This window comes from Periophthalmus magnuspinnatus, chromosome 2, assembly GCF_009829125.3.
Source record: "Periophthalmus magnuspinnatus isolate fPerMag1 chromosome 2, fPerMag1.2.pri, whole genome shotgun sequence".
NCBI classification, from domain to species: domain Eukaryota; kingdom Metazoa; phylum Chordata; class Actinopteri; order Gobiiformes; family Gobiidae; genus Periophthalmus; species Periophthalmus magnuspinnatus.
Window position 1 is genome coordinate 11,999,043 of NC_047127.1, and position 24,057 is coordinate 12,023,099.

The 24,057-nt window shown below is 38.7% G+C and overlaps 1 protein-coding gene across 2 annotated transcripts in view; it reads right to left on the reverse strand.

The window, feature by feature from the left end:
• The window catches only part of LOC117385172 (interleukin-1 receptor accessory protein-like 1), a 309,308-nt gene that overhangs the window by 23,549 nt on the left and 261,702 nt on the right, over positions 1-24,057 (reverse strand). For both annotated transcript variants that reach the window (XR_008649013.1, XM_033982445.2), the window contains one exon: positions 10,260-10,392. Coding sequence is in view for 1 of the 2 variants with exons in the window: in XM_033982445.2 (XP_033838336.2) it covers positions 10,260-10,392 (133 nt within the window). In the remaining variant the exon portion in view is untranslated. The remainder of the gene's footprint in view (positions 1-10,259; positions 10,393-24,057) is intronic.

Genomic DNA, 24,057 nt, shown 5'->3' on the forward strand with positions numbered 1-24,057 from the left:
CTAATCCCTTCCTCCCGAAGCACAGTGTCATTTTTAACTGCCACCATGCTACGCTAATGTAAGCTAATGTTACACTCTATCTAGTTACCATCTTAGCCTGTGTAGCCATTGATCAACCACAATTACATGAGTTTGTTGCATGCTAGCGCCCGGCGGCTAGTGTCTGATGAATGCGCCACTGTAGTTGTGCGATTAGCTTCATGCATCATTAGCGACGCAAGTTTGGAATAGCTGCAACTGTGTATATCCTTAAAAAGGCCACATATACATCTGTCAGGTCCGTTCCTGCTGGTAGTACTGGATGGTGTTGTCGTTGTCAGGTCACTTTATCCTCCCTGACAACAACTAACTATTACTACTACCAGCTACTACCACTATAATGCATCTACTGCTATCAGAAAAAGATTAAAACACATTACTTGTACTTTGGTGCACAGCAAAACGTGTGAAGAATCTCACCAAAAAACCAAAAAACGAACAAACACTCAAAATAATGTATCAAGACTACTTCTACTACAAGTACAAAGTGCCACTACTTCTACTATTATCTCTGCTACCACGACTGGTACTACTACTGCTGCAACTACAACTATTACTACTACAACTGCGATTACTACTACAACTGCGATTACTACTACAACTGCGATTACTACTACAACTGCGATTACTACTACAACTGCGATTACTACTACAACAAACTGACTACAACTGCTACTACTATTCATTTCAGGTTCATTTGTATAGCACATTTAAAACTTCAGATGACCAAAGTGCTTCACACACTGACTAAAAATATATATAAAGATACTATTGCAACTACTACTATTACAGCAGCCACCATTACTACAACTACTACTTCATAATAAACATCAAACCGTACATTGACAAAGCAGATGATCTTTCCTCTGGCTGGTTCACAGAGCCTCTGCAGAGCCGTTTTGTGATTGTGTCTTGGTGTATTTTCGTCCTCAAACCTTCTCTCCATGTGTTTATTCTCTGTATTGTCCTGCGTGTCGCCTTGTGGCCAAACACGCTCTGATCTCTGGGTGCGCTAGCGTGAACTGACAGCTCCCTTTTGTCCCGACGAGACGTGTCATCCCTGATTGTGCTCACAAGATTCGGGAGTCAACAGAGCCGTATTTTTATTGTCAAAACTCAAACGCAGGCTGTATTTTTGTGTGATATGCATCCCATTGTTCAGAATACAAGGAGAAATATGTGGTGGCAGCTTCAAAGTACTTTAAATGTATGGAAAAGTAGTAGAAGTACAATTATTGCAACTAGCCAACTAGTCTTAAGTGAAGATTAGCCAAAATACTACTACTACTATTCAATTCAAGTTTATGTATAACATTTAAAACGTCAGCTGACCAAAGTATTTCACATAAGTCAACAACAAATATACAGATACTGCTACTGCTACTACTATTACTGAGACCACTACTATTCAATTACTACTATTTAACACAGATGTGGGAAGAGTAGCCAAAAACTGTACTCAGATAAGAGTAATGTTTCTTCAAAGTATTAGTACGCAGTATAGTGACCCTAATAAGTAAGATTAGAAGTATTTGAGGAAAGTTACTACTGAGTAATTATTTGAAGTTAGAAGAATATAATTGTATTTTCAAAGCATGGACACAAAAATGAGAAACTAAACACAAAAATATTCAAATTGTTTCATATTGTCAACATAAAGCTTTTGTCATTTGCAGACGTACTCACAGTGGGAAGAGGAACCACAACTTTTACTTGAGTAAGAGTCCTGATACTTCAATAAAAATATTATTCACATAGAAGGAACAGTATGGTGTCTGAAAACTACTCAGAAGTACAATTTTATTAAAAAGTTACTCAAATAAACGTAACTGAGTACTACCCATCATAATCTTGCTGCTTTTATGGCTAAATCAACTAAAGGTACTACTTAATATTACAAAAGTTCAACCAACCCAAGTACCCCAACTACCCCAACTACACTAACTTGTCCATCCAAACAGGAGTTGGGGTGAAATTAATGGTTGTCATGGCATTAAAACATTCAACACAATTCATACTGAACACTACATTCATTAAATATTATATTAAAAGTAGAATTTGCAGTAATTTTGAACCAACTGTATCCACGTTTGAGGCCTATTTCAACTACTACTACAACTACTACTACTACAACTACTACAGAAGAAACAGTGCCAAATATATGGTGAATATACTTAAATTATTACATTCAAATGTGCGACCCAAGCCTGCACTGCTTCCTAAACTGCACATGAAATATTACATTGGATTATTTTTGGACATTTTTACCTTGTTTTGTCGTTCACATTGTCTTCCATTCCTCCTGTGTTCCTGATTAGCTGCTCCATCCCAAACGAGCTACACCTGTGCCCTACCCACTCCTCCTCCTCTCACTCCTCCTCCTCCTCCTCCTCCTCTCACTCCTCCTCTCACTCCTCCTCCTCCTCCTCCTCCTCTCACTCCTCCTCCTCCTCTTCCTCTCACTCCTCCTCCTCCTCTCACTCCTCTTCCTCCTCCTCCTCTCACTCCCATCTCCCCAAACCAGATTCTAATCCAGATTCTGATCCAGACACTTTTCATTTTGAATTTGAATAATCTTTTCAATTCTGTTTCTTGTTGGAAACTCCATCTAAAATGCACAAACAGTTTACGCACAAGGAAGGCATCATTTTTTATGATTTAAACATTGATTAAACAAAGTGAATGTGTTTAGACTAGTTTGCTCTGGTTGCTCATATAGTTTTAGAATTCCCTCTGGCTCTATGAACGTCAAATCTACAGCCTCCATCAAATAAAAATATAAACAACACCATAATTAGGAAAAAAGTACACAAGATTTTGAGTAAAGTCTTAAATATTATGCTGTTAACTGTTTTAGTGAAGTACTCTAGTCTGACACTTTAACAAAGAGGAGCGATGATTAGCTAAACAAAACATTGTAATAAAGTAGCGTAATATATAACTAACTAGACTAACGCCGCTACTGCTTCTTTTCTACTGTTCAAACCAGAAATACAGCCCACAGAAAATCATATGAAAATAATACAAAAAAATCAACACAAAATGATATTAAAATATTACGTTATACATTATGAACACGATGATTAGCTCACATAACATCCACATCATTTTAAGTCAAAACATAAGCAGCCATTTTGAATTTCCAGGGTAGAAATGTCAGTTAGTTATGTGACCTTGGGGGAAAGAAGATTTACAGATAAAAATAGCTAAATAAAAACACCAGGATCATGCAGAGTAGGTTAAAACGAACATTTTAAGGTCAGAATGATGTGTCTGACAGCAGCAGATACAGAGAGAGGAGACAGTTTTCCAACGTGAAGTGAATTGGAGCCAGAGTCGATGGAGCCGAAAGCACAGCCCATGAGCACTTTGTATTTGGAACGCAGCGGCTAGCAAATTAGCTATGTCCATTTATATATACAGTCCATGGTCCAGATCACGAGCTAGCTTATCTATTGCATATTATTATTTTGCCTAAAATTGTATTTACGAAATCTATAATGTGTGGTAAACTATGTAATTCATCTGTAGATTAAATTGGGATTCTCGCTTGCTAGCACTATCTTCAAGGTGTGATAACTGATCCTAGGGTTGTCCAAAATATTACAAATCAGATACTAATCAATACTTAAACTAGTACGAAAACTAGATACTCATTTGAGCAGGTATCGATACTGAGAAAATCACATAAACTGGATAAAATTGGACCTTTCTTGAACAGTTTTGTCAAAATTAGTGCGAGACCACATGGTATAATAAACAAACTCTGTTATCATATCGAGTCTATTTTTAATTGTCGAAATCAAGTTTAAAATTTGAGTATTAATTGTGACTTACTGACTGATGCGAGGCTACTTGTGAAAACCTGTCCAGTTTACAATGGCATTTCTTTCCCGTGTCGTAATGAGTGTTTTGTCCGTTACTCTGCCGTAAAGCTGCTCTGCTCTTGCATATATAGAGTGTGATTCATGGTGCTTCTGGTGGTGCAGATTTGGCTGCAGATGAAAGCGCTCAGAGCAGATAGTGGAGCAGAGAGGAGGGCGAGGAACAGTGAGTCATCCAGGCTAACTCTCCCCATAACAACCACAGCCAAGGAGCTAGCTTTAGCATCGCGTCAGATCCAAAATGAACCGGCGTATTGTTGTTTTTTTTTTGTCAAAGTTTTTGGATGGATAGTGGGAAAACTGTGATTGTAATTGAGGGAAAAGAGAAAAGAGTTGAAGAAATGTATTAGTAAACAGTTTCAGATGCTAAGAGCGTATAAGTACATATGTTTTGTAATGATAAAACATTTTACCTTTTACATTTAATCAAAATTTAAGGTAACGCCCCCTCTGCTTAGCAACACTGTCAATCAAACCTGTTGCTAACGCTACTGGGAGCAACCTCGGGGATAGAAGGCGCCTGATTTGTCTGTTATTAATGTTCATATCTTGATTTACCGACACAATAGCGAAATAAAACCAGAGAGAGGGATGAGAAGTCGATGGAGCCGGAAGTGTGCCCATGATTAGTTCCTGTCTATGATCTCCACAAACCTGACTCTTCCTGCATGTTTCTATGGAAATGTTGTTCTTTTGTTCGATAATGTTGCGCACAATGGTATAAAACTCATCTATCTCCATAAATAATGTTCCAAAGTATGATTTCAACTTCTTATTTCAGTGGAATCATGCAGGTTCATGCGCGCCACCTCCAGAAAGTTCCACACTGTACCTTTAAGAGTATTGAATGTTTAGTTTCAGCAAGGCTTCAATCATGCAATAGCCCTACTCTGCAGTGCAATGAGAACGTTTCATTTCTTTTTCCCCATTGCCTGAATCTGGACCTGAAAACCCAACCAGATGAAGAACCCTACAAACCTCATCTTAACCTATATATTCATTTTCCAAGGGACCAGAATGCTTGTTTCCACCATAATACAGTCTCCCCCCCCTTAAATCAGAAGAGTAAAACATGGTGCCAGCAGCTCTATTTCATGTATTAGCTCAGTGCCTTTGGGCAATACTCTGCTGTGGTTTAATTTACATTTCAAAGCTACGCAAAGACCAAGAGGTACTCAAATAACACAAATAGAAGACTGTAACACTCTTCCTACAAGGCGACCTAGCATCTCAGGGTCGCTAGCTTCATCTGTTGTCACATAAAAGCAAAACGTATATGAATTTCTTGTTCATTTTTTTATATTTTCCCCCATATCCTGAAGGCGCTAATTGGCTAACTGTCCTTCACTTGAAAGAAAGGGATGCAAAGATGTGAACGGAGTGCTAGCTAGTGGGCTAATAACGACGTTCACAAATGCCAGGTCACAGATAGGGCGGGCAACGCGCGTGCTAGCCTTGTCAGTGTGCTCGTTGTTAACCTTTTCATGATATGCATTTGTTGTTACTTGTAGTGGGAAGAATTCAGAGATAAAAAGGCTCCGTGCAATTTTACAAAACAATAGTAGGCTAATAGGCTAGCAGGGCTGGTTGGCTAGCTTATATTAAATGAATCTGAACTATTTAGCATAGTTATTCAAATTTGCAACAACTAAACATCTAAAACAAGAATGAACCAGGACTAGAGAAGACTAAAAAAGGACTAGATCTGGACTAAAACTATAAGCCAAGACTAAACTAGGACTGAATCGGAACTAAACCAGGATTGAATGAGGACTAAACCAAGACTTGACTAAACTAGGACTGGACCAGAACTAAACCAAGACTGAATTAGGACTATATAGGACCCAAGAAGGACTAGACCAGGACTAAAACTATAAACCAAGACTAAACTAGGACTGAATCAGGACTAAACCAAAACCAAAGCAGGACTGAACCAGGACTAGACCAGGACTAAACCCATACGAATAAATGTGAACCTAACCCATGACTAAACTTGGACTGGACCAGAACTAAACCAAGACTGAACCAGGGCTATATGAGACCCAAGAAGGACTAGACCAGGACTAAACCTATAAACTAGGATTAATACAGAACTAAACCAGGACTAAAACAAGAATAAAGCAGAAATATACTTTTATTGAACCACAACTAAACCAAGACTGAACCAGGACTATGTGGGACCTGAGAAGGACTAGACCACGACTAAAAATATAAACTAAGACTAAACCAGGACTAAAAAAAGACTAAAGCAGAAATACACTTGGACTGAACCACAACTAAACCAAGACTGAACCAGGACTATATGGGACCCAAGAAGGACTAGACCAGGACTAAACCCGTACTATTAGAAATGTGAACCCTCCCCAGAATTAAACTAGGACTAAAAAAGATTAAATGAGGACTAAGCCAAGACAAAAGCAGGAATAAACTTGGACTGAACCACAGCTAAAAATAAGAGAAACCCGAGACTAGAACCAGAACTGAACCAAGACTACAGTTATAATAAATGTATATATTATCTAGTTTAATGTTAAATTGTGCACACAGAAAGCAACCATCTTGTTTGTTCCAGTATTCACCAACATAAACACCACCTCCTCTTCACCGGCGACTTAATAAAACATTGATTTGTACAACGCTCTCTATCGTAGCATTATCTTCAGAAATAAACCAAATCAAACTCACGTGGGCCTATTGCACAGGGCTGTACTTCACCTCCACTTTCTGCCTAATAGACAGACTACATTACCCAGCATGCCGCCCTTTACCGAGCGTATTATTGCGTTTTTATTCGGTTGTAACATTGGGAGCTCAGCAGGGGGCACTGCGCTGGAGAGCAGAGCCTGATCCACAATCAATAGTAAATGTCTTGGCATTTTTGATCACAGCGAGTTGCCTTATTAAAATACCCTATGATGAAGTGCAGCCATGATACAATAGTATGAAAAGAATTACATAAGTTGGATCAAAATTTTAAAAGTAACTATTTAATTAAGTCAGATGGAACGATATTGACTTGTTGTACTCGTGCATTTATATGGCTACTATTTAAGTAAGTAAATGTTCCGCAATATGGCATTAAACATTTCTATCTTGCATTTATTCAAGTACAGGTGTTTTTATTGCTCCGTGCATTAGTTCTTACTGGTGGCGGGCTTGCCTCTCTCCACAGATCTGACCTGTAACTTAGCCTGGTCACTCACTGGCTTGTTTTCATGACATATATATATACATTTAATGGCGTACTGTGGAACGTTCCAGACAAAACTATGGCATCTCCATGGAGACAAGCAGGTGTGGGACCATTCTACAGAAAAGTTACATAGTGTACCTTTAAAACAGTTAAAATGTAATTCGCCTTTACTTTTATATTTTAGTATATTTTTAATTAAAATCTTTTGTTACCTGTGCTATCTTAACCAAAACTATCCATGGGTTTCAGAATGGTGAGGAATTAGGACTGTTGCCATAGCGATTAACAATATTGAATTGAATATTGAATGGGGAAAAACAGATCTAAAAAAAAAAAAAAATCTAAAACTTTTTGAGAGTATGATAAAGAGCAGGTCCAAACAGTGACCCGTTTAAAGTGCAGCCGCTCTTGTGAAGGAAGATTGATTCTGCTCACATGGACGGGCGGGGGCGGTTTGATCTTTGACCTTAACAGCGGGAAAAATCGACCAATCACATTAAGACAAATCAACCTGTGTTCATTACATGTGGAGGGATCAGATACAGAATATAGACTGTGAGTACTGGGGCTCAGGGACTAAACTAGGATTAAACCAGGACTAAACCAGGTCTAAACTTGGACTGAAAAAGGATCTAAAACAAGACTAAACAGCTAAACCAGGACCTAACATGACAAACCAAGGCTCATTAAACCTGGACTAAACCAAGACTGAAACAAGACTGAACCAAGTCTAAACCAATACCTTCCATGACCAACCAAGGCTGACTAAACCTGGACTGAAGAAGGACTAAATAAAGACTAAATCAGGACCTTACGTAACCTAGCAAGGCTGACTAAACCTGAACTAAAACAAGACTGAACCAGGTCTAAACTGGGACTGAACCAGGACTAAACCAAGATTGAACCGGGACTGAACAAGAACCTAATATAACTAACCCAAGCCTGACTAAAAAAACAGAAATAAATCAAGACTAAACCAGGACTGAACCAGGACTAAAATAAGACTAAACGTGGACTGAACCAGGACTAAAACAAGACTAAACTTGGACTGAACCAGGACTAAAACAAGACTAAACTTGGACTGAACCAGGACTAAAACAAAACTAAACCAGGACTAAAACAAGACTAAGCTTGGACTTAATCTGGACCTAAACAAGACTAAACCAGGACTGAACCAGGACTAAAACAAGACTAAACTAGAATTTAACCAGGACTAAAACAAGACTAAACCAGGACCTTACATGACCAACCAAGACTGACTAAATCTAGACTAAATAAGGACTAGATCTAAATCAAGATTGAACAAGAGCAAAACCAAGACTGGACCAGGACTAAACCAGGACTAAACCAGGACCTAACACGACCAATCTAATCTCTTACTAACATTCCTACTATTTAATAAACAGCGTTATATTAAATTTATAGTAAAACGGTCAAACCTGTTACTTCATATTTAATTCCTTTGGCTCCAGTACAAGTTTGACATAAAATATGAATGAGTTTTATGAATGGGAATGGAGCGCTTACCATTTAAATGCACGTGAACACAGGGCGTACCTGGTCCATGCATACATATTGTTCATGATAAAGAATGCATAGTTATCTGCATTATTAAACACAGAATCAAAATTTCATGAGTGTAATTCCTATGATAGCAGCTGAGGAAGGCCCCTGTTAGCAGCACATAGTGTTAACTGGTCTAAAAGGCTGTTTACCACATCATGAAAAATGCTGGAAGTTGAATATTTAAGCGATGGTGTAAATGTACATAACATAGCCATAAGGATGTAAGGTTCTTAAGGCGTACTAGGGATTACTGTTGTCATGATACTGATGGAGTCGATATTTGATGCCGATTAGTATCTGAATTTTGATACTTTTGATACAACCCTGTCGACGATGCAACAATACACTTGCTCAATACATGGGATCTAAATCAGGATTAGAACAAAACCCCCCAAAAACTTAAAATTTTGTGTGTATTTTTACTTCTTGGTTGGACATGAGCAGAATATATGAGGTAATAACATGACTTACCTACGAACCATAGTAACAAGTGAACCACAAGGTAATAAAATAAATGACAACGTGTTTAATTTGTTGTGTAAAATGTCTGCATTTTGGATGGACTTTTCTGTGTTGATGACATAAGTTGAAGTATTCCTTTTTAGAACTCATTGCTGCTTCCTGTATTTTTGCACTTTTCTTAACTTTTTTCAACAAACTGCCACTTAACTGATGTAAAACTATAATAAATATTTAGCACAGGTACTATTCCACCAAACCAAAACAGAATTAGACAAACATGAAAACCCATTTTGTTTCCATAAAGACTTAAGACTTACCGTGTATGCACATTTTAGTCCCCACAATGTGATAAATATTCACTCACCACATTAAAACTGGGTCTAAACCCGGAATAAACTTGGACTAGACCTGGACTAGACCGGAACAAAACCTGGATTAGACCTGGACTAAACTCCAACCAAAGCAAATTTACATCAGGACTAAACTGGGCTCAAACCAAGAACTATATAAAGACTAAAACAGGACTAAAACAGGACTAAAACAGGATTTAATGAGGTCTGAACCAGGACTAAACTAAGATTGAACCAGGACTAAACCAAGACCTTAGATAACCAAGCAAGGCCGACTTGCCAACTAAACCAACACTGAACCAGGCTTAAACTGGGACTAAACCTGAACTAAACCTGGACTAGACCTGGACTAAACCTGGACTATACCTAGACTAGACCTGGAAGAGACCCCGGCCAAGCCAAATCTAAATCAGGACTAAACTGGGCTCAAACCAAGGACTAAATAAAGACTAAAACAGGTCTAAACTAGGTCTGAACCAGGACTTAACTAAGACTGAACCAGGACCTTACATAACAAAGCAAGGCTGACTAAACCTGGACTAAACCAAGACTGAACTAGGCTTAAACTGGGGCTAAATCTGAACTAAACCTGGACTAAACTGAATCAAACCAAATCTACATCAGGACTAAACCAGAGCAAAACCAGGACTAAACCAGGACTAAACCAGGACTAAACCAGGACTAAACCTGCACTAAACCTGCACTAAACCAGGACAAAACCAGGCCAAAGCGATGCCTCCTCATACTGTTTTGGTGTCATCTTACTTGAGGTCTGTCTCCTGCACTCTCTCATCGTCCAGGTCCTCGATGTACTTGTCGGCTTTCATCCAGTAGATGAGGGGGCTGACGTCTCCGCTGTACCCGAAGAAGGCTCTGCACGTCAGGTTGACCGGGCTGCCTGCAGGGGGCAGAGCGGAGAGACAGGTCAGAGCAACCAGGTCAAATACAAGAGACATGTGTTTATGTTCATCACGTTTAATATGTCACAAACTTTCAGGTGGAAATGACAACACAGGAAACAGAAGTGAAGTCACGTTCACAATATTCTCGACTTTAAAGGTGCACGATGTAACTTTTGTAGTCGAGGATATGCCACTTGCAAGAGGGTTACTTTGAATATAGAGTCATTAAGTGATGATGTCACTTCCGGGTTCAGCCAGAAACTTCACAGCTGATTTTTAGTCTTGTTTTTTGTTCCTTATTCATCAATCACGAACTGTATCAAATATGTAAATAATGTAGTAATAATCTAGCATAACGTAGGATTACCCATGTGTATATCTCACTAACTGCTGCCCATTGCTAACACTAGCTTAGCCTAGCCTAGCTTCTTACCTCAACCCCCCTCGCACACTTTCTGTCACAGTTATAACCATAGATCCGTGTTTATAATCTTGTTAGCTTTAAACAACTGTCATTTCCTTTTAACGTGAGATGCGTCATTGCTAAAAAGAGATAATAGTCAGCATGTTCATCGCTTTCAGTCATCTGATGGACCCGGAAGTGACATCAAACTTATCTATCTCCACGGAGACAAGCAAACGACGCTCCGAGGTCAAGTTACCGATCAGATCTGTGGAGAGGAGAGCCCACTCACAATAAGAATGTTTTCACAATGTATTTCAAGGTCACTTTTAATGGTTTAATGTCATACTGTGGAACATTATGACAATCCATGGAGACACGCAGGTGGCAGACCATCCTCTAGAAAAGTTACAAGTTACATAAGTCAGATCTTTTCAAATGCGGGAGGAGTCTGTCACAACTGCGACTAAACCAAGAATAAAACAAGACGTCAGGGACAGCATGGAGAACAGCAGCAGTGGCTAAAATAAAGGCATCAAAAATATTAAAGACAAATGCAATTTAAACAAATATTAGAAATAGAAACTGTGGTATACTTGTAATCACCATGGTAATAAAGGCTAATGGTAGCATTGTTGTTATTATACGTTTGAGGATAACCAAAGGAGACACGGGGGAGAGGTAGACAGGATGTTAGCTTCACAGTCAGGTCAAACAGAGGAGGGCTGCGTCCCATTTGTTTACAGAGACACATGTCAGGACACTTGAACTTTAAAGGAAGAGACAAGGAGACAAGGAGGCATCAGAGGAAACAGGAAGCAGCTTGGTGGGCTCCCTATGTGTGTGTGTGTGTGTGTGTGTGTGGGTGTGTGTGCGTGTGTGTGGGTGGATGTCATTTTGTTTACAGTACAATGTTGTTCAGAAAGGCAGAAATTGTAACATATATTTTGACACACAATTAAACGACAGTATATATAGGAGCACTATTGTCAAAATGGTAGCTCTGGTAACAAAACATGACTTAACTAGCTGACAATACTTTTTCTCTCGTTCACTCCCCATTAGAAAAAGCACAAACAGTGACCAGACCAGTTTCTCATTTTGTCCTCTACAAAATAACTAATAATTATGACCGTTCTCACCTTTTCTCCATTTAACACAGTTTTAAAGTTGAACCAAAATCACAGACAGGACAATGTGATGTAATGAGTGTGTGTCATTAGCAAACGAACCAAAACAAACCACATAAGTCTGCCAAATCAAGCTGTTTTTATCATGTTTTCACTATCAGCACAATCAGGACGGACCTCGCATCTATGGCCAAAACACGTCGCCATGACAATGGTAAGTGACACGCAGCGAAAGCGCAGCGAAAGTTTCATTTTTGTTTGTTATTACATGAACAAAATACAGAAATATGTAGGCTGTATGTTTTAATATTTGAATCAATGTAAACATACTACTGCTACTGCTACTACTGCTACGACGATTACTACTACTGCTACTACTTGCACAACTACTACTACTACTGCTGCTGCTGCTACTACTACTACTACCGCTACTACTGTTACTACTACTACAATTACTACTACTACTACTGCTACTACTACGACTACTGTTTCTACTACTGCTACTACTACTACTACTACTACTATTACCGATAACTACTGAAATTGCTATTTACTTCTACTATTGCTAAAACTGCCGGCTTAACCACAATTAAAATACAATAGCTCCTACTGCTCTTTCAATTACTATTACTACTACTACTACTTTTACTACTACTTCTCCTACTACTATTCCTTTTACTATACAATTATAGCTATTTCAACAACTTATACTGCCCATAAAAAACAAAACATTATTACCATGAGCCATCAGCCTTTCTGACACCTATGACACAGCAGATTAACACACAGATAAGATGGGTGACGTGTCTTGCCAAAGGACACAACAACAGTATGGTCTGAATCTAACCTCCAAGATCACTTACCGCACGCGTTCCGAGCATCCTGATTATTCACCTTGATGAGTTCATAAGCAGTTTTCACAACTTTCAGACACCAGAGCAGAGATTTGCCCTGAAGGTAAAGTCAATAACAACTAGCATGCTAATAAGCACTTCCTGATTATAAGACTAAAACCTGCCTTATAATTAGATGCAGACAGCACACAGCAAACTTATTTTGACCTCAAGAGCTGCTTATACTATATCTCTGTACTGTATCTGCACATATCCCTCAGCATCTTTTAATTTGGCGGGACACTGGCTGGACTACAGGCCTGCTCTTTGTACCGTGTGCTTTTATTGTGAAGGGCAGCATAAATTGGCTGTTGTGCAGGGCCAGCAGGGGGCCGCTCTGCTGAGGCCAGGTCTGATTGTTGCAAATTTGATTTTCTTTCAAACGCAACAATATGGAACAAAAGATACTGTTTACACCGGCGGCCATTTTGAGACATGAAAGCCTTTGTGTATAGCTCTCTCACATCAATATCACACAAATGCTACGCGTTACACAGAAAAGAAATATTGACTTCTGCACTTAGATTATGGCAGTTACACAACAAATACTACAGTACTACTAATACTGCTACTGCTAGTATTACAGCTACTACTACTACTACTACTACTACTACTACTACTACTATTACTACTACTGTGAACACTTATAGCTACTACTACTGCTAATACTATTGCTACTGTTGCTACTACTGCTCATACTACTGTTACTACCACAACAGCTAGGCCTATACTACCAGTACTACAACTACTAATACTACTGTTGCTGCTACTGTTACTAAAACTGTTAGTACTATTGAAACTACTATTACTATAAATACCACTACTAGTACTATTACTGTTACTAGTATAATTACTACAACTGCTGCATCTAATACTACTGCAACTGCTGCTAATACTGCTAGTGCTACTAAAACTATGGATACAACAAATACCACGACTACTAGGACTATTACTACTAGTACTACTACTACTATTACAAAATCAGCTGCATATATACTGTACTTGTGGTAGTAGTAGCAGTAGTAGTAGTAGTAGTAACCATAGTAGTGGTAACCAGAGTAATTATTAATAATACAATTCAGTATAGCAATAGCGTTTCCTATATCTATTTTCTATGTATATTCCAAAACATTTAAGTCATATTTTTGTACTACTTATTATTTGAACTTGTACTACTACACAATTTTAGTTATACTGAAGTACTTTTGATCCATTTTGCATAAATAAAACTCTAAAAACCTTGGCCTCTATAAGTGTAAGCTCTTGTGTCTGCCCGTCTCCCGTTCAGCACACAGTACACTCAGTGCTCTGTAAGTGCATGGTTAATATTTCATTGGCGTTTCATTAGCATTTCATTAGCTAGCACTTCACTAGCGCGTTATAAACAAGTCCCTAAAGACGTCCTGTGATTGGACATGTTAATGCTCCACTCTTTACTTCTTATTTAAATGTGGATATCATTGATTTGAGAGGAAGACGGTCTTTTTAATTTCAAATGACACAAATATCTAGTAAACATAATTATCACGTTTTTCATGTTAAGTAGAAAAATACAATTTACACTCTGCTGCTACAACTACTGCTACTACAGTTACTGCTTCTATTCCAACTGCTGCAAGCCTGCTGCCATTACAACTGCTAAATGACTGATACTGATACTATTACTACTGATACTACTACTAATGGTACTATTACCATTACTGCTACATGTTGTTAAGTGTGTGCAATGTGGTAGACATCAAAACTTCATATTTAGCTGTTTATTTATAGGATTCGTAGTAATAGTAATAGTAGTATGGGTAGAAGCAACAGAGGTAGTAGTAGTAGAAGCAGTATTATCATTTTTAGTAGTAGTAGTAGTAGTAGTAGTGGTAGTAGTAATAGTAGTAATAGTAGTAAAAGCAGTATTAGTAGTAGTAGCCATGGTAGTAGCTGCAGTATTAGTAGTAGTAGAAGCAGTAATAGTAGTAGTTGTGGTAGTAGTAGCAGTAGTAACAGTAATAGTAGTAGTAGCATGTTTTTATCCTGAAATAGTACCAAATTAAAATTATTATCTGATATTTTGCCATTGATAAAAAAGTAAAAATACTATAGTCTAGATTTTCCATGGTAAACATAATTCTATATACGCATTAGCTAAAATGCTATTAGCTTCCACTGACCTCATACATGTGTACTATAATTTACACTGTCAACTTTGTAAAAAAAAAAAGTTTGGCAGTACTACTAAAAACAACACCTTTTACGAGTCGTCCCTGTGGCAAAATCCTATAAGAGTTATGACGGCTACTAGACACCACCCATCAATCATTTTAAAACTATATTTCACAAACTTTGGATTTTTATTTTTTTTGTTTGAGTTTCTGTCTAAAGTTCGGTTCAGGGAGAAAAAGACAATAAGAACTAAAACTAGTAAATACGAGTTTAACCCAGTGACTATGAAGTAATTAATCAACAACAAAAGAAGACACGGGGTGATTAGTGCAAACTGACCTTAGGCAAAGACAATGTTATCAAGTGGGAACGCTCTGTAGTAGTAGTAGTAGTAGTACTCATAGTAGTAGTGGTCGCGGGGATGATAGTAGTAATATAATTATAGTAGCAGTAATAGTCGTAGCAGAAGTAGTAGCAATTAGCAGTAGTAGTAGTGGTAGTGATATTGCAGTAGTAGTAGTAGTAATGAGTAATGTTTTAGTTGTTGGGGTGATAGTTGTAATACTAACTGAAGTAGTAATAAAGAGTAGTAGTAGTAGTTAGGGTAGTAGGTATAATAGTAATAGTACTAGTAGTAGTAAACAGTGGTAGTTGTAGTAGTAGTTGTTGGGATGGTAGTTGTAATAGTAATAGTAGATGTAGTATGTATAAAGAGTATTAGTAGTAGTAGTAGTAGTAGTAGTAGTAGTAATAAAGAGTATTAGTAGTAGTAGTAGTAATAAAGAGTATTAGTAGTAGTAGTAATAGTAGTAATAAAGAGTAGTAGTAGTAGAAGTAATAGTAGTACTAAAGAGTAGTAGTAGTAATAATAGTAGTAGTAAAGAGTAGTAGCAGTTTTAGTTGTTGTTGGGGTGGTAGTTGTAACAGTAATAGTGGTAGTAATAAAGAGTAGTAGCAGTAGCAGTAGTAGTAGCAGTAGTAGTAGTAGTAGTAGTTGTATTAGTTGGGTAGTTGGTGTGGTAAGTGTAATAGTAATAGCAGTAGTACTAATAGTAGTAATAATACCCATTCACATAAAGTTTGTAGCATTTTATCTTTTTCCAGTACGATGCCATTTTCAGTTTCTCAGAGTGTGTCAAATCCATCAGATATTTCCACACAGGGATAATTAAGAAAAACATAGAATCAAATGTCTTCCTCTTTGTTCTCTCCGTGAACAATGAGGAAGACATTTGTAAAAGCTGATTGGATTTGTACAAAAAAGATACAATGGGATTAATTAAGTTTATAAATATATAGATTAGATTGGAAATATCTGTGTCTGTGAAAGAGAAAAGACGAATATTTTGTGAGCGACGCATTCAAAATAACGAGGCAGACTTTGGATAATACTGATATAATTGGGCAGTTTGGGTTCACTATTGATAAGTAAATTTGTAGTATAAAAATAAACTCTCAGCGCGGTGTATTTGTCTGTCGTCTCTGCTGCTTGCGCCTTGGGCCTGTCTGGCTAAAGCTAGCATCCAGACAAGTTTCTATAATGAGCAAAACATAGAAAGGCCGCTAGCTAGCTACACCGCACTCTGCGAGAAGGACACTCCAGCAAAAACAAGCCTGTCTGTCAAAATAACAAAACCAAAAAAAACCCCAAAAAACAAAAATACCCCTCCCCAAAAAAATAAAAAAATCGGGGGGGTTGACTTTTAAAGCTGCATTATGTAACTTTTCCGGGGTCCGCTACTAGCTTATTTCTATTATTGCTTTAAACCATTTGCAGTGGTCCAAAGTTATTCCCCACTTACCTTATGCATTCAGAGCATCCTAATTATTCACCGCGATGAGTTTATAAGCACTTTTCGGTAATGCTTACAACAACTAGCATGCTAATCGAATGTGCACTTCCTGATACTCGGATGTTAAAAGGCTGATTTAATGCGGTATGTCGCCTGCTTGTCCGTGGAGGTAGAATATTTGTGTGTTTCAGAATGATGGAGGAATTGGGACCGTTGCCATCTATTAAAAGGGAAAAAGTCATCAAAATTTTGCATAACAGTAAACTGCAAGTCATGAATAACGTCTTCATTGAGACCAGCAGGGGGCGGACTTTGCATCTGAAATGTGAATAAAAAAATACACATACAAGTATTACCAAATGTACTTTACTTGCGTATAGTTACTACGTTGCAGAGATATATCTGCAAACCGAGTGCGTGCAGGCGTGTTGTGTAATCAGGCCTGCGCTGTGAGTCAGATGTCATTAGGAGATAGGCAGGGGCACATCAAATTGAAAAGATGACAATGACTTGGGTAGAGACGAGCGAAATCCCACCCACCGAGTTTCAGATGGCTCACAAAACCAAACTGTGCAAACTATTTCAACATTTGGGCCAAAAATGTGCCAAATTTGAAGCAAACTGAGACGTCACAACTGAAAGTTTGTAGGATTATTATTTTGATGTCCTGTCAGGACACTCTTACAGCGTTTGAATACATGTCACAATACTTTGAGGTAAAATGCTACAAATGTTACCAGATGTACTAGTTAAACTACTACTACTATTACTGCTACTACTGCTACAACTCCTCCTACTACTACAACTACTGATACTATTATTACTACTATTACTATAACTACTACTGCTACTACTACTACTACTGCTAGTACTACTGTTACAACTCCTACTACCACTACTGATACTACTATTGCTACTATTACTATAACAACTACTACTACTACTGCTACTACTACTACTACTGCTACTACTGCTACTACTACTATTACTGCTACTGCCACCACTACTGGTACTACTACTACAATTACTACTATTTCCTCCTTCAGATAAACAAAGTCCACCTCTTGAATGCTATTTGCATATAAATATTCAAGCTCTCAGTTTATCTTGACTTGGCCCTGGTTCACCTACTACTACAACATCAAATGATCAACTAATAAAAAAAAACATCTTCAAAGGTTCTTCAGATCATTTCCATTTCATTCCAGTATGTTCTTTCACGTCAACTTCAAATCTATAGATCAGTTATTCCTCATCTTATGCCTTCAAAGCATCCTAATTATTCACCATGATGAGTTTATAAGCACTTGTCACAACTGTCAAGAGGCCAGAGTGGAATTTTTGACATCACTGTAAAGCTAACAGCAACTAGCATGCTTACAGTGCACTTCCTGATTCGTTATTATGGCCAGAGAGTATATATATCCCCTTTATCTCCATTTAGAATTGTCCGTTGAGAATAGCGATCTCAAATCATTAGCGTCTGTTCAGCTAGCCCGTCCGTCACATCCATCACTTTGAGTAAACAGGACTCCAAATGTAAACAAAAGTCCATTAGCGCAGCATTAGCGTAGCATTAGAGTAGCATTAGCGCAGTGTTAGCTTCCAGGCCTCTGTTATGGAGCGGAGATTGACTTGGACCCTTCACTCCCCTGACAGCCCAGAGACGGAGCACGTTTTTGGGCTTGTTGTTTGCCCAACGCTGCCTCCTCCAACGCTGGATCCTTCATTTACTCGACAGTAATGTGTACACAAGTTTGAGATGGCAAACTTAAATTACTCCTATCGTTCTATAGTGCGACTTTGAAAATATATTTGTTTAAAATTAAATTCTTTACGACTATAGTTTATTTACTCAAAGATGAAACAGTTTACAAAGTTAAGATAGTAAATAGTCCAAACTTACATGGCACATATGGGTAGTTTCTAATTGACATATCTATGGGTTTCAAAATGATGAAAAATTTGCAATTAGCCATAGCAATTAACAATTTAAAACAAAATATTACATCTTTTGAATGGGAAAAATGTTTAATTGACATAGCAAAGTAGTCTGGACTCTGGCTTTGTTTAGAAAAGTTGACCCTCTGACTGACAGAGCAGGTATTTTTTTGGGTGGTTTCTTATGCAATATTGTGTAAGATTTAGGCACCACATTGGCATATTTAGGTCACAGGATTTGATGCAAGATGAACTGTGATGGCTGTCAGGAAAAAGTTGGTAAAAGTTTGTATTTTTATCATATTATTTTTAAAGGTGAACTGTGTAACTTTTCTGGTGGGGAGCCCGTACGAGCCTGTCTCCATGAAGATGTTATTGCTTTGTCTGCAATGTTCCGCTGTGTGACGCCAAACTATCTAAGCAATCTGTCTTATGTTTATCTAAGGGCCCTTGATATTACACAATTTTCTGATGTTATAATGTTGTTTCCTCAAGTTTAACACACAAACCCTGCATATTTAGGCTGAGTTCTTCTCTCAAACTGAAAACACTCCATTTCAACTTGGGATGTCATGTGGTAATACAGGAAGTGCTCCATATCATATACCTTCACTAGAATCATTTGGATGATTTCAACCTTGGAATTTGTCATCTCAGTGCACTAAAGGATAGCTATTAACGTCAAAACTGACACTTCATGACATCACAAGGTGGAACAGAGCATTTTGAGCTTTGGAAATAAAGCCAGACTAATAATAAAGAGTTACTCAAACATGTGTGAATGAAACAAAACACAACTCCAGATATGTTTTTGATGAGGTAACAGCATTATAACATGACTTAAAGCTCACGAGAATCAATTTTGCATAAGGACAGTTAATATCTCAAAAAACATGCGCGCTTACTCGCCTCTCCACAGATCTGACCTGTGACTTGGCCTGGTGGTGTAACCTGTTTTATTCCCCGTGGAGCTAGGTAAGCTTAAAGCCAGGCGAAACAATAACATCACCATGGAGACAAGCACGTGGCAGATGCTCCACCATTTTGTTCACTGACAATGGCGATAAAACATTCCCAGTCTGATTTACCGGAAAAGTTACGTAGTGCATCTTTAAAGAGGAGTTATATTTTCTACGGGGTATTTCCTGCTAACACATAACATATTTAGATCACTATACAGCCCCCCTCCCCTTTTTAATATAATAAAATCACAGTATCTCCATTGAAAAGTTGCACATGTGAACCCGACCTCATTTCCAGTTCAAAGTTAAACCAATGACTCGACCTCGGTGCAGACGCGGGTCAAGAGTTGAATTCTGAACAACAACCGCCGCGACACGTCCGGAATCATCGCTCAAGGGCACGGCGTCGGGGGTCACGACCTTCACTGGCGCGTTTGAATGTATAATCTTCTTTCTCCCGGCGGGATGGATCACAGCCCCCTCTTGTATGGGCCACAGAGCCTGGGGCAGTACTGTGTAAAAACAGATATGGAAATGTACACAACAGGAGCGCCTACAGAGCGGTGGAGACGCACGCACAACCGAGCAGAACGGAGTCAACTTAAAAGCGATGGACCTTATTTTAAAACGTGGAAAACAGAACTACAGAACTTATTTTGACATTGAACCTGAAGCTTGTGTTAGTGAAGAGGTTCATTACCCAGCTGTGTTTATATCAACGCTAACACTTTAACACAGCTTTGCAAGTCTCTCAAAGCGCAGTACTCAGGGACAAACACGGTACAGGACTGAACCACGACTTCTACCAGACATTTGAAGTGCAGCAGGTGCGTGTGTCCTCTCAGTCACTGGAGCGAGACTCTAATTCTCCTCATACAGTCTGAATGCGCCTCTCAGACCGGAACAGCTCGATTCTAAACATCACGACTCAAAAACACATTTGCTTTTGTTTTACAGCGATTGGACTAAACATCAAAGGTGCACTGTGTCACATTTCAGCTGTCCCAATGGAAATATTATTGCTTTGTCTGGAAGGTGTCACAGTATGGCAATAAACTATTTGTATCTTGTGAAGACAAGCATGTGACGCCGAAGGTCAGATCTGTGGACAGGCAAACCCACTTGTCAGAGAAATTCCCTTTTTTCCCCACAATCCTTTTCAAATAGACTAATAGAAATACATTTAATAGCAAAAGAATAGCTCATCCAAGCCTCTTCTTTAGTTCTGGTCAGATTTCTCGTGGACACTGCCTTATACTGTATCTGTCTGAAGGGAGAAGCTAGCACACCTATTGTTTACAGTTTTTGTTTGTTAGCTAGGTCTATTGAACTACAGTAAGTGTGAGCTGTGCCTGTGTCATATTTTGTATAATCATTCAGGCTCTAACATCTATTAGCATACTGGCTAGCCCTACTGTTTCCTTGTTTTGATTAGGTCTGAGGATGAAGTTATAAATAGCAGATATGGATTGTTTTTCCTTTATTTTCGTTGGCTAAGATTTGTACCTCACTATCTTAAGAGAAATGGTTAATGGCTTTGAGACGGAGATGTACAGCAGATTGGTGTCCCGAGCTGCTCTTGCAACGATGTTTGCACATTTTCTCCTGAAGTGCTGTTTAGTTTCTCCAATATAACGCTCACTGCACTTTTCACTCCACTGAATGGAGTAAACCACATTGTTTTGTTTGTGGTTCGATGTTTTGTCCTTTGAGTGAACCAGTTTCTGTCTTAAACTTTGTACGTTTGAAATAGACTGGGACTTCATGCTGTCCGAAACGTCTTCTCTCTAAAACTTTTGTCCAGTTGACAGAAATTATTTTTTTTTGCTGTGTATCATGAAGGATTACACAGACAAAATACATTCAACTTTATTTAAACCCATTTACAACAACATGCGCCAATAGCTTTTTCTCACAGCCTGCAAAATGTTACTCTAAAGTAGTCCTCCTTAAAAGCACCACTAGGGGGCTCTTATCTCCCTGCCCCACACTGCCCCTTCTCTTTGACCATCGACAGGGTTCTAAAGAGGCAGGTGCGGTCCTGTCGTCTGCCCATCCATGATAGAGCTTTAATCTGACTCTGGAGCTGGAGGAGAGGGAGATTAGAGGGGGACAGCGCTCTTATCATTACCCAGAGAAGGCTCTCCTCTCTGGGGCTAATCGAGCGGGGAGGCTGGGCGGCTGGAGGGCACTGATTGGGTCACCTGATGCCTGTACTTGTGAATGCGGCCTATTGAAGTAGTGGTACACACACAAACTGTACTTCAACACAGAAACTTCAAGTACTCTAACTCCCAGGATGGCTGTGCTGTTGACAACTGAACCTCTGCTGCCCCTAGACAAAGTAGTAGCAGCAGTAGTAGTAACAGTAGTGGTATTAGTAACAATAATAGTAATGGTAGCAGTAGTAGTAGTAATAGTAGTAGTTCACTTCTACATATGGTCCAATACCTGCTTATCTCGCTTTGTCTGAAATGTTCAGCAATAGCAAGTAGCAGCAATAGTAGTAGTAGTAATAGTAGCAGCAGCAGTAGTAGTAGTAGTAGTAGTAGTAGTAGCAGTAGTAATAGGAGTAGTAGTAGTAGTAACCGTAGGAGTACGTAACATTTCTAGTGGTCTGCTTCTCTGCCTGAGATGTAATTGCTTTCCCTTAAATCACATGTGTCAAACTCAAGGCCCGGGGACCAAATGCGGCCCGCCATGTCATTTTATGTGGCCCGCAGCAAGGTAAATTAATTACACATATTCTTTTTTTACATCTATGCAAATTTAAGTGCAACCATTTTGCTGATGTGGCCCCCGGTGAAAGTGAGTTTGACATCCCTGCCTTAAATGTTCCACTGTATGGCATTAAACTTGTCTATCTTGTTAACATCTTAGTTACTAGCCATTTATGCTATAGTGCTACCATTGTTTTAGCTAAAGGGACTGTACAAAATCTGTCGTTGCCTCCAGTACACATATATTGTATAAGCAGCTCATGAGGTCAAAATAAGTCCACTGTGTACTGTCAGTGTCTAATTATAAGTGCAATGTTAACATGCTAGTTGTTGTTAGCATTACTAACATGTCACATTACAGGTATAGACTCTTAAAACACATGGCCTGTACATTTCTCACCTCTTATACCTTACACTGTTCCATGCTGTCAGCTTCAGTTTATAATTAGTCTTTACGAGCAGCTACGCGGACATAAAAAATACGTTTCTCAAATCAACTATAAGGATTCCAGTTCTACTTATACAAGCTGTCTTCAAAATCGTACTACTACTCCCCTTCTGTCATCAACCTCTCCTTAAAAGTGCTACATTTGCATAAAACTTGTCCAAGATTCAGCAAAAGTGTGATGGGTTACGGAGAGGAAGGCATTAAGGCCGCGGCAAAATATATGTAATCACTCCCACGAGTCGGATTTGCACTACAAGCACTACCGGTATTGTAGTATTCAGCAAAATGTACTGTACCTGTGACTTTAAAATGAGCGCAGGCATTGGATTGGTGGACCCTCGTCTCTTGGCGATCGCATCAAGGAAATTGACTTAAAACGGTTATAAAAGTGGAAAATTATGCAGTTTGGTCTTAAGATTTTGATTCCTGAATACACATTACTTTGCGAAAATGTGAGTCTGGACACTGGTGAATCTCCCAGAGTTCAAATGGGCGTGATTGACAGGTGAATTAGCCAATCAGGGATGCGCATGGTCTGTTCGTATCAAAACAAATATGGCTGCTTACAAAGAAAAAAAAGAAAGGAAAAAATATGACAATGTATTGAAAAACATGGCGTATTTCTGCAGAATCATTGAGCGAAGCACTGAACTGTTAATCTGAGGTGAGAGAAGTTTTGATTTTGTTCAAAATGATGGCTGACCAATGAGCTCCTTTATTTCACATGAATTACAGAAATAAACAAATATGAAAGAACTCCCAAATCTCAAGCTAACTGATCCAATGCGTTCTCCGACTGCATTCTCTGACCCAGGACACGCCGGAGGGACTACGTCTCTCGGCTGGCCCGCTGAAGGAGCTAGAGGAAGTGTCTGGGGTGAGGGAAGTCTGGGAGCCCCTGCTTAAACTGCTGCCCCCACGACCCAACCCTGGATAAGAGGAAGAAAACGGATTGATGGAAAAAATGGGTCAACTAAGAAGTCATAGACAATACCAAACTGTGGAACATCCCAGGCAGTCAATAAAATCTCCACAGAGACATGCAGGTAGAAAAGTTCCAAATTGCACCTTTAATCAGTTCTTTTGGCATAAAACACATAAGTTCCTGGTGCTATAAATCAAGTCATACTCTGCTATCTATTAGAGAGACTATCTTGACATATCTTTTCCTTTGCTCCAGTCAAAATGTGCAAATCAGCAATAAACCATCATATCAA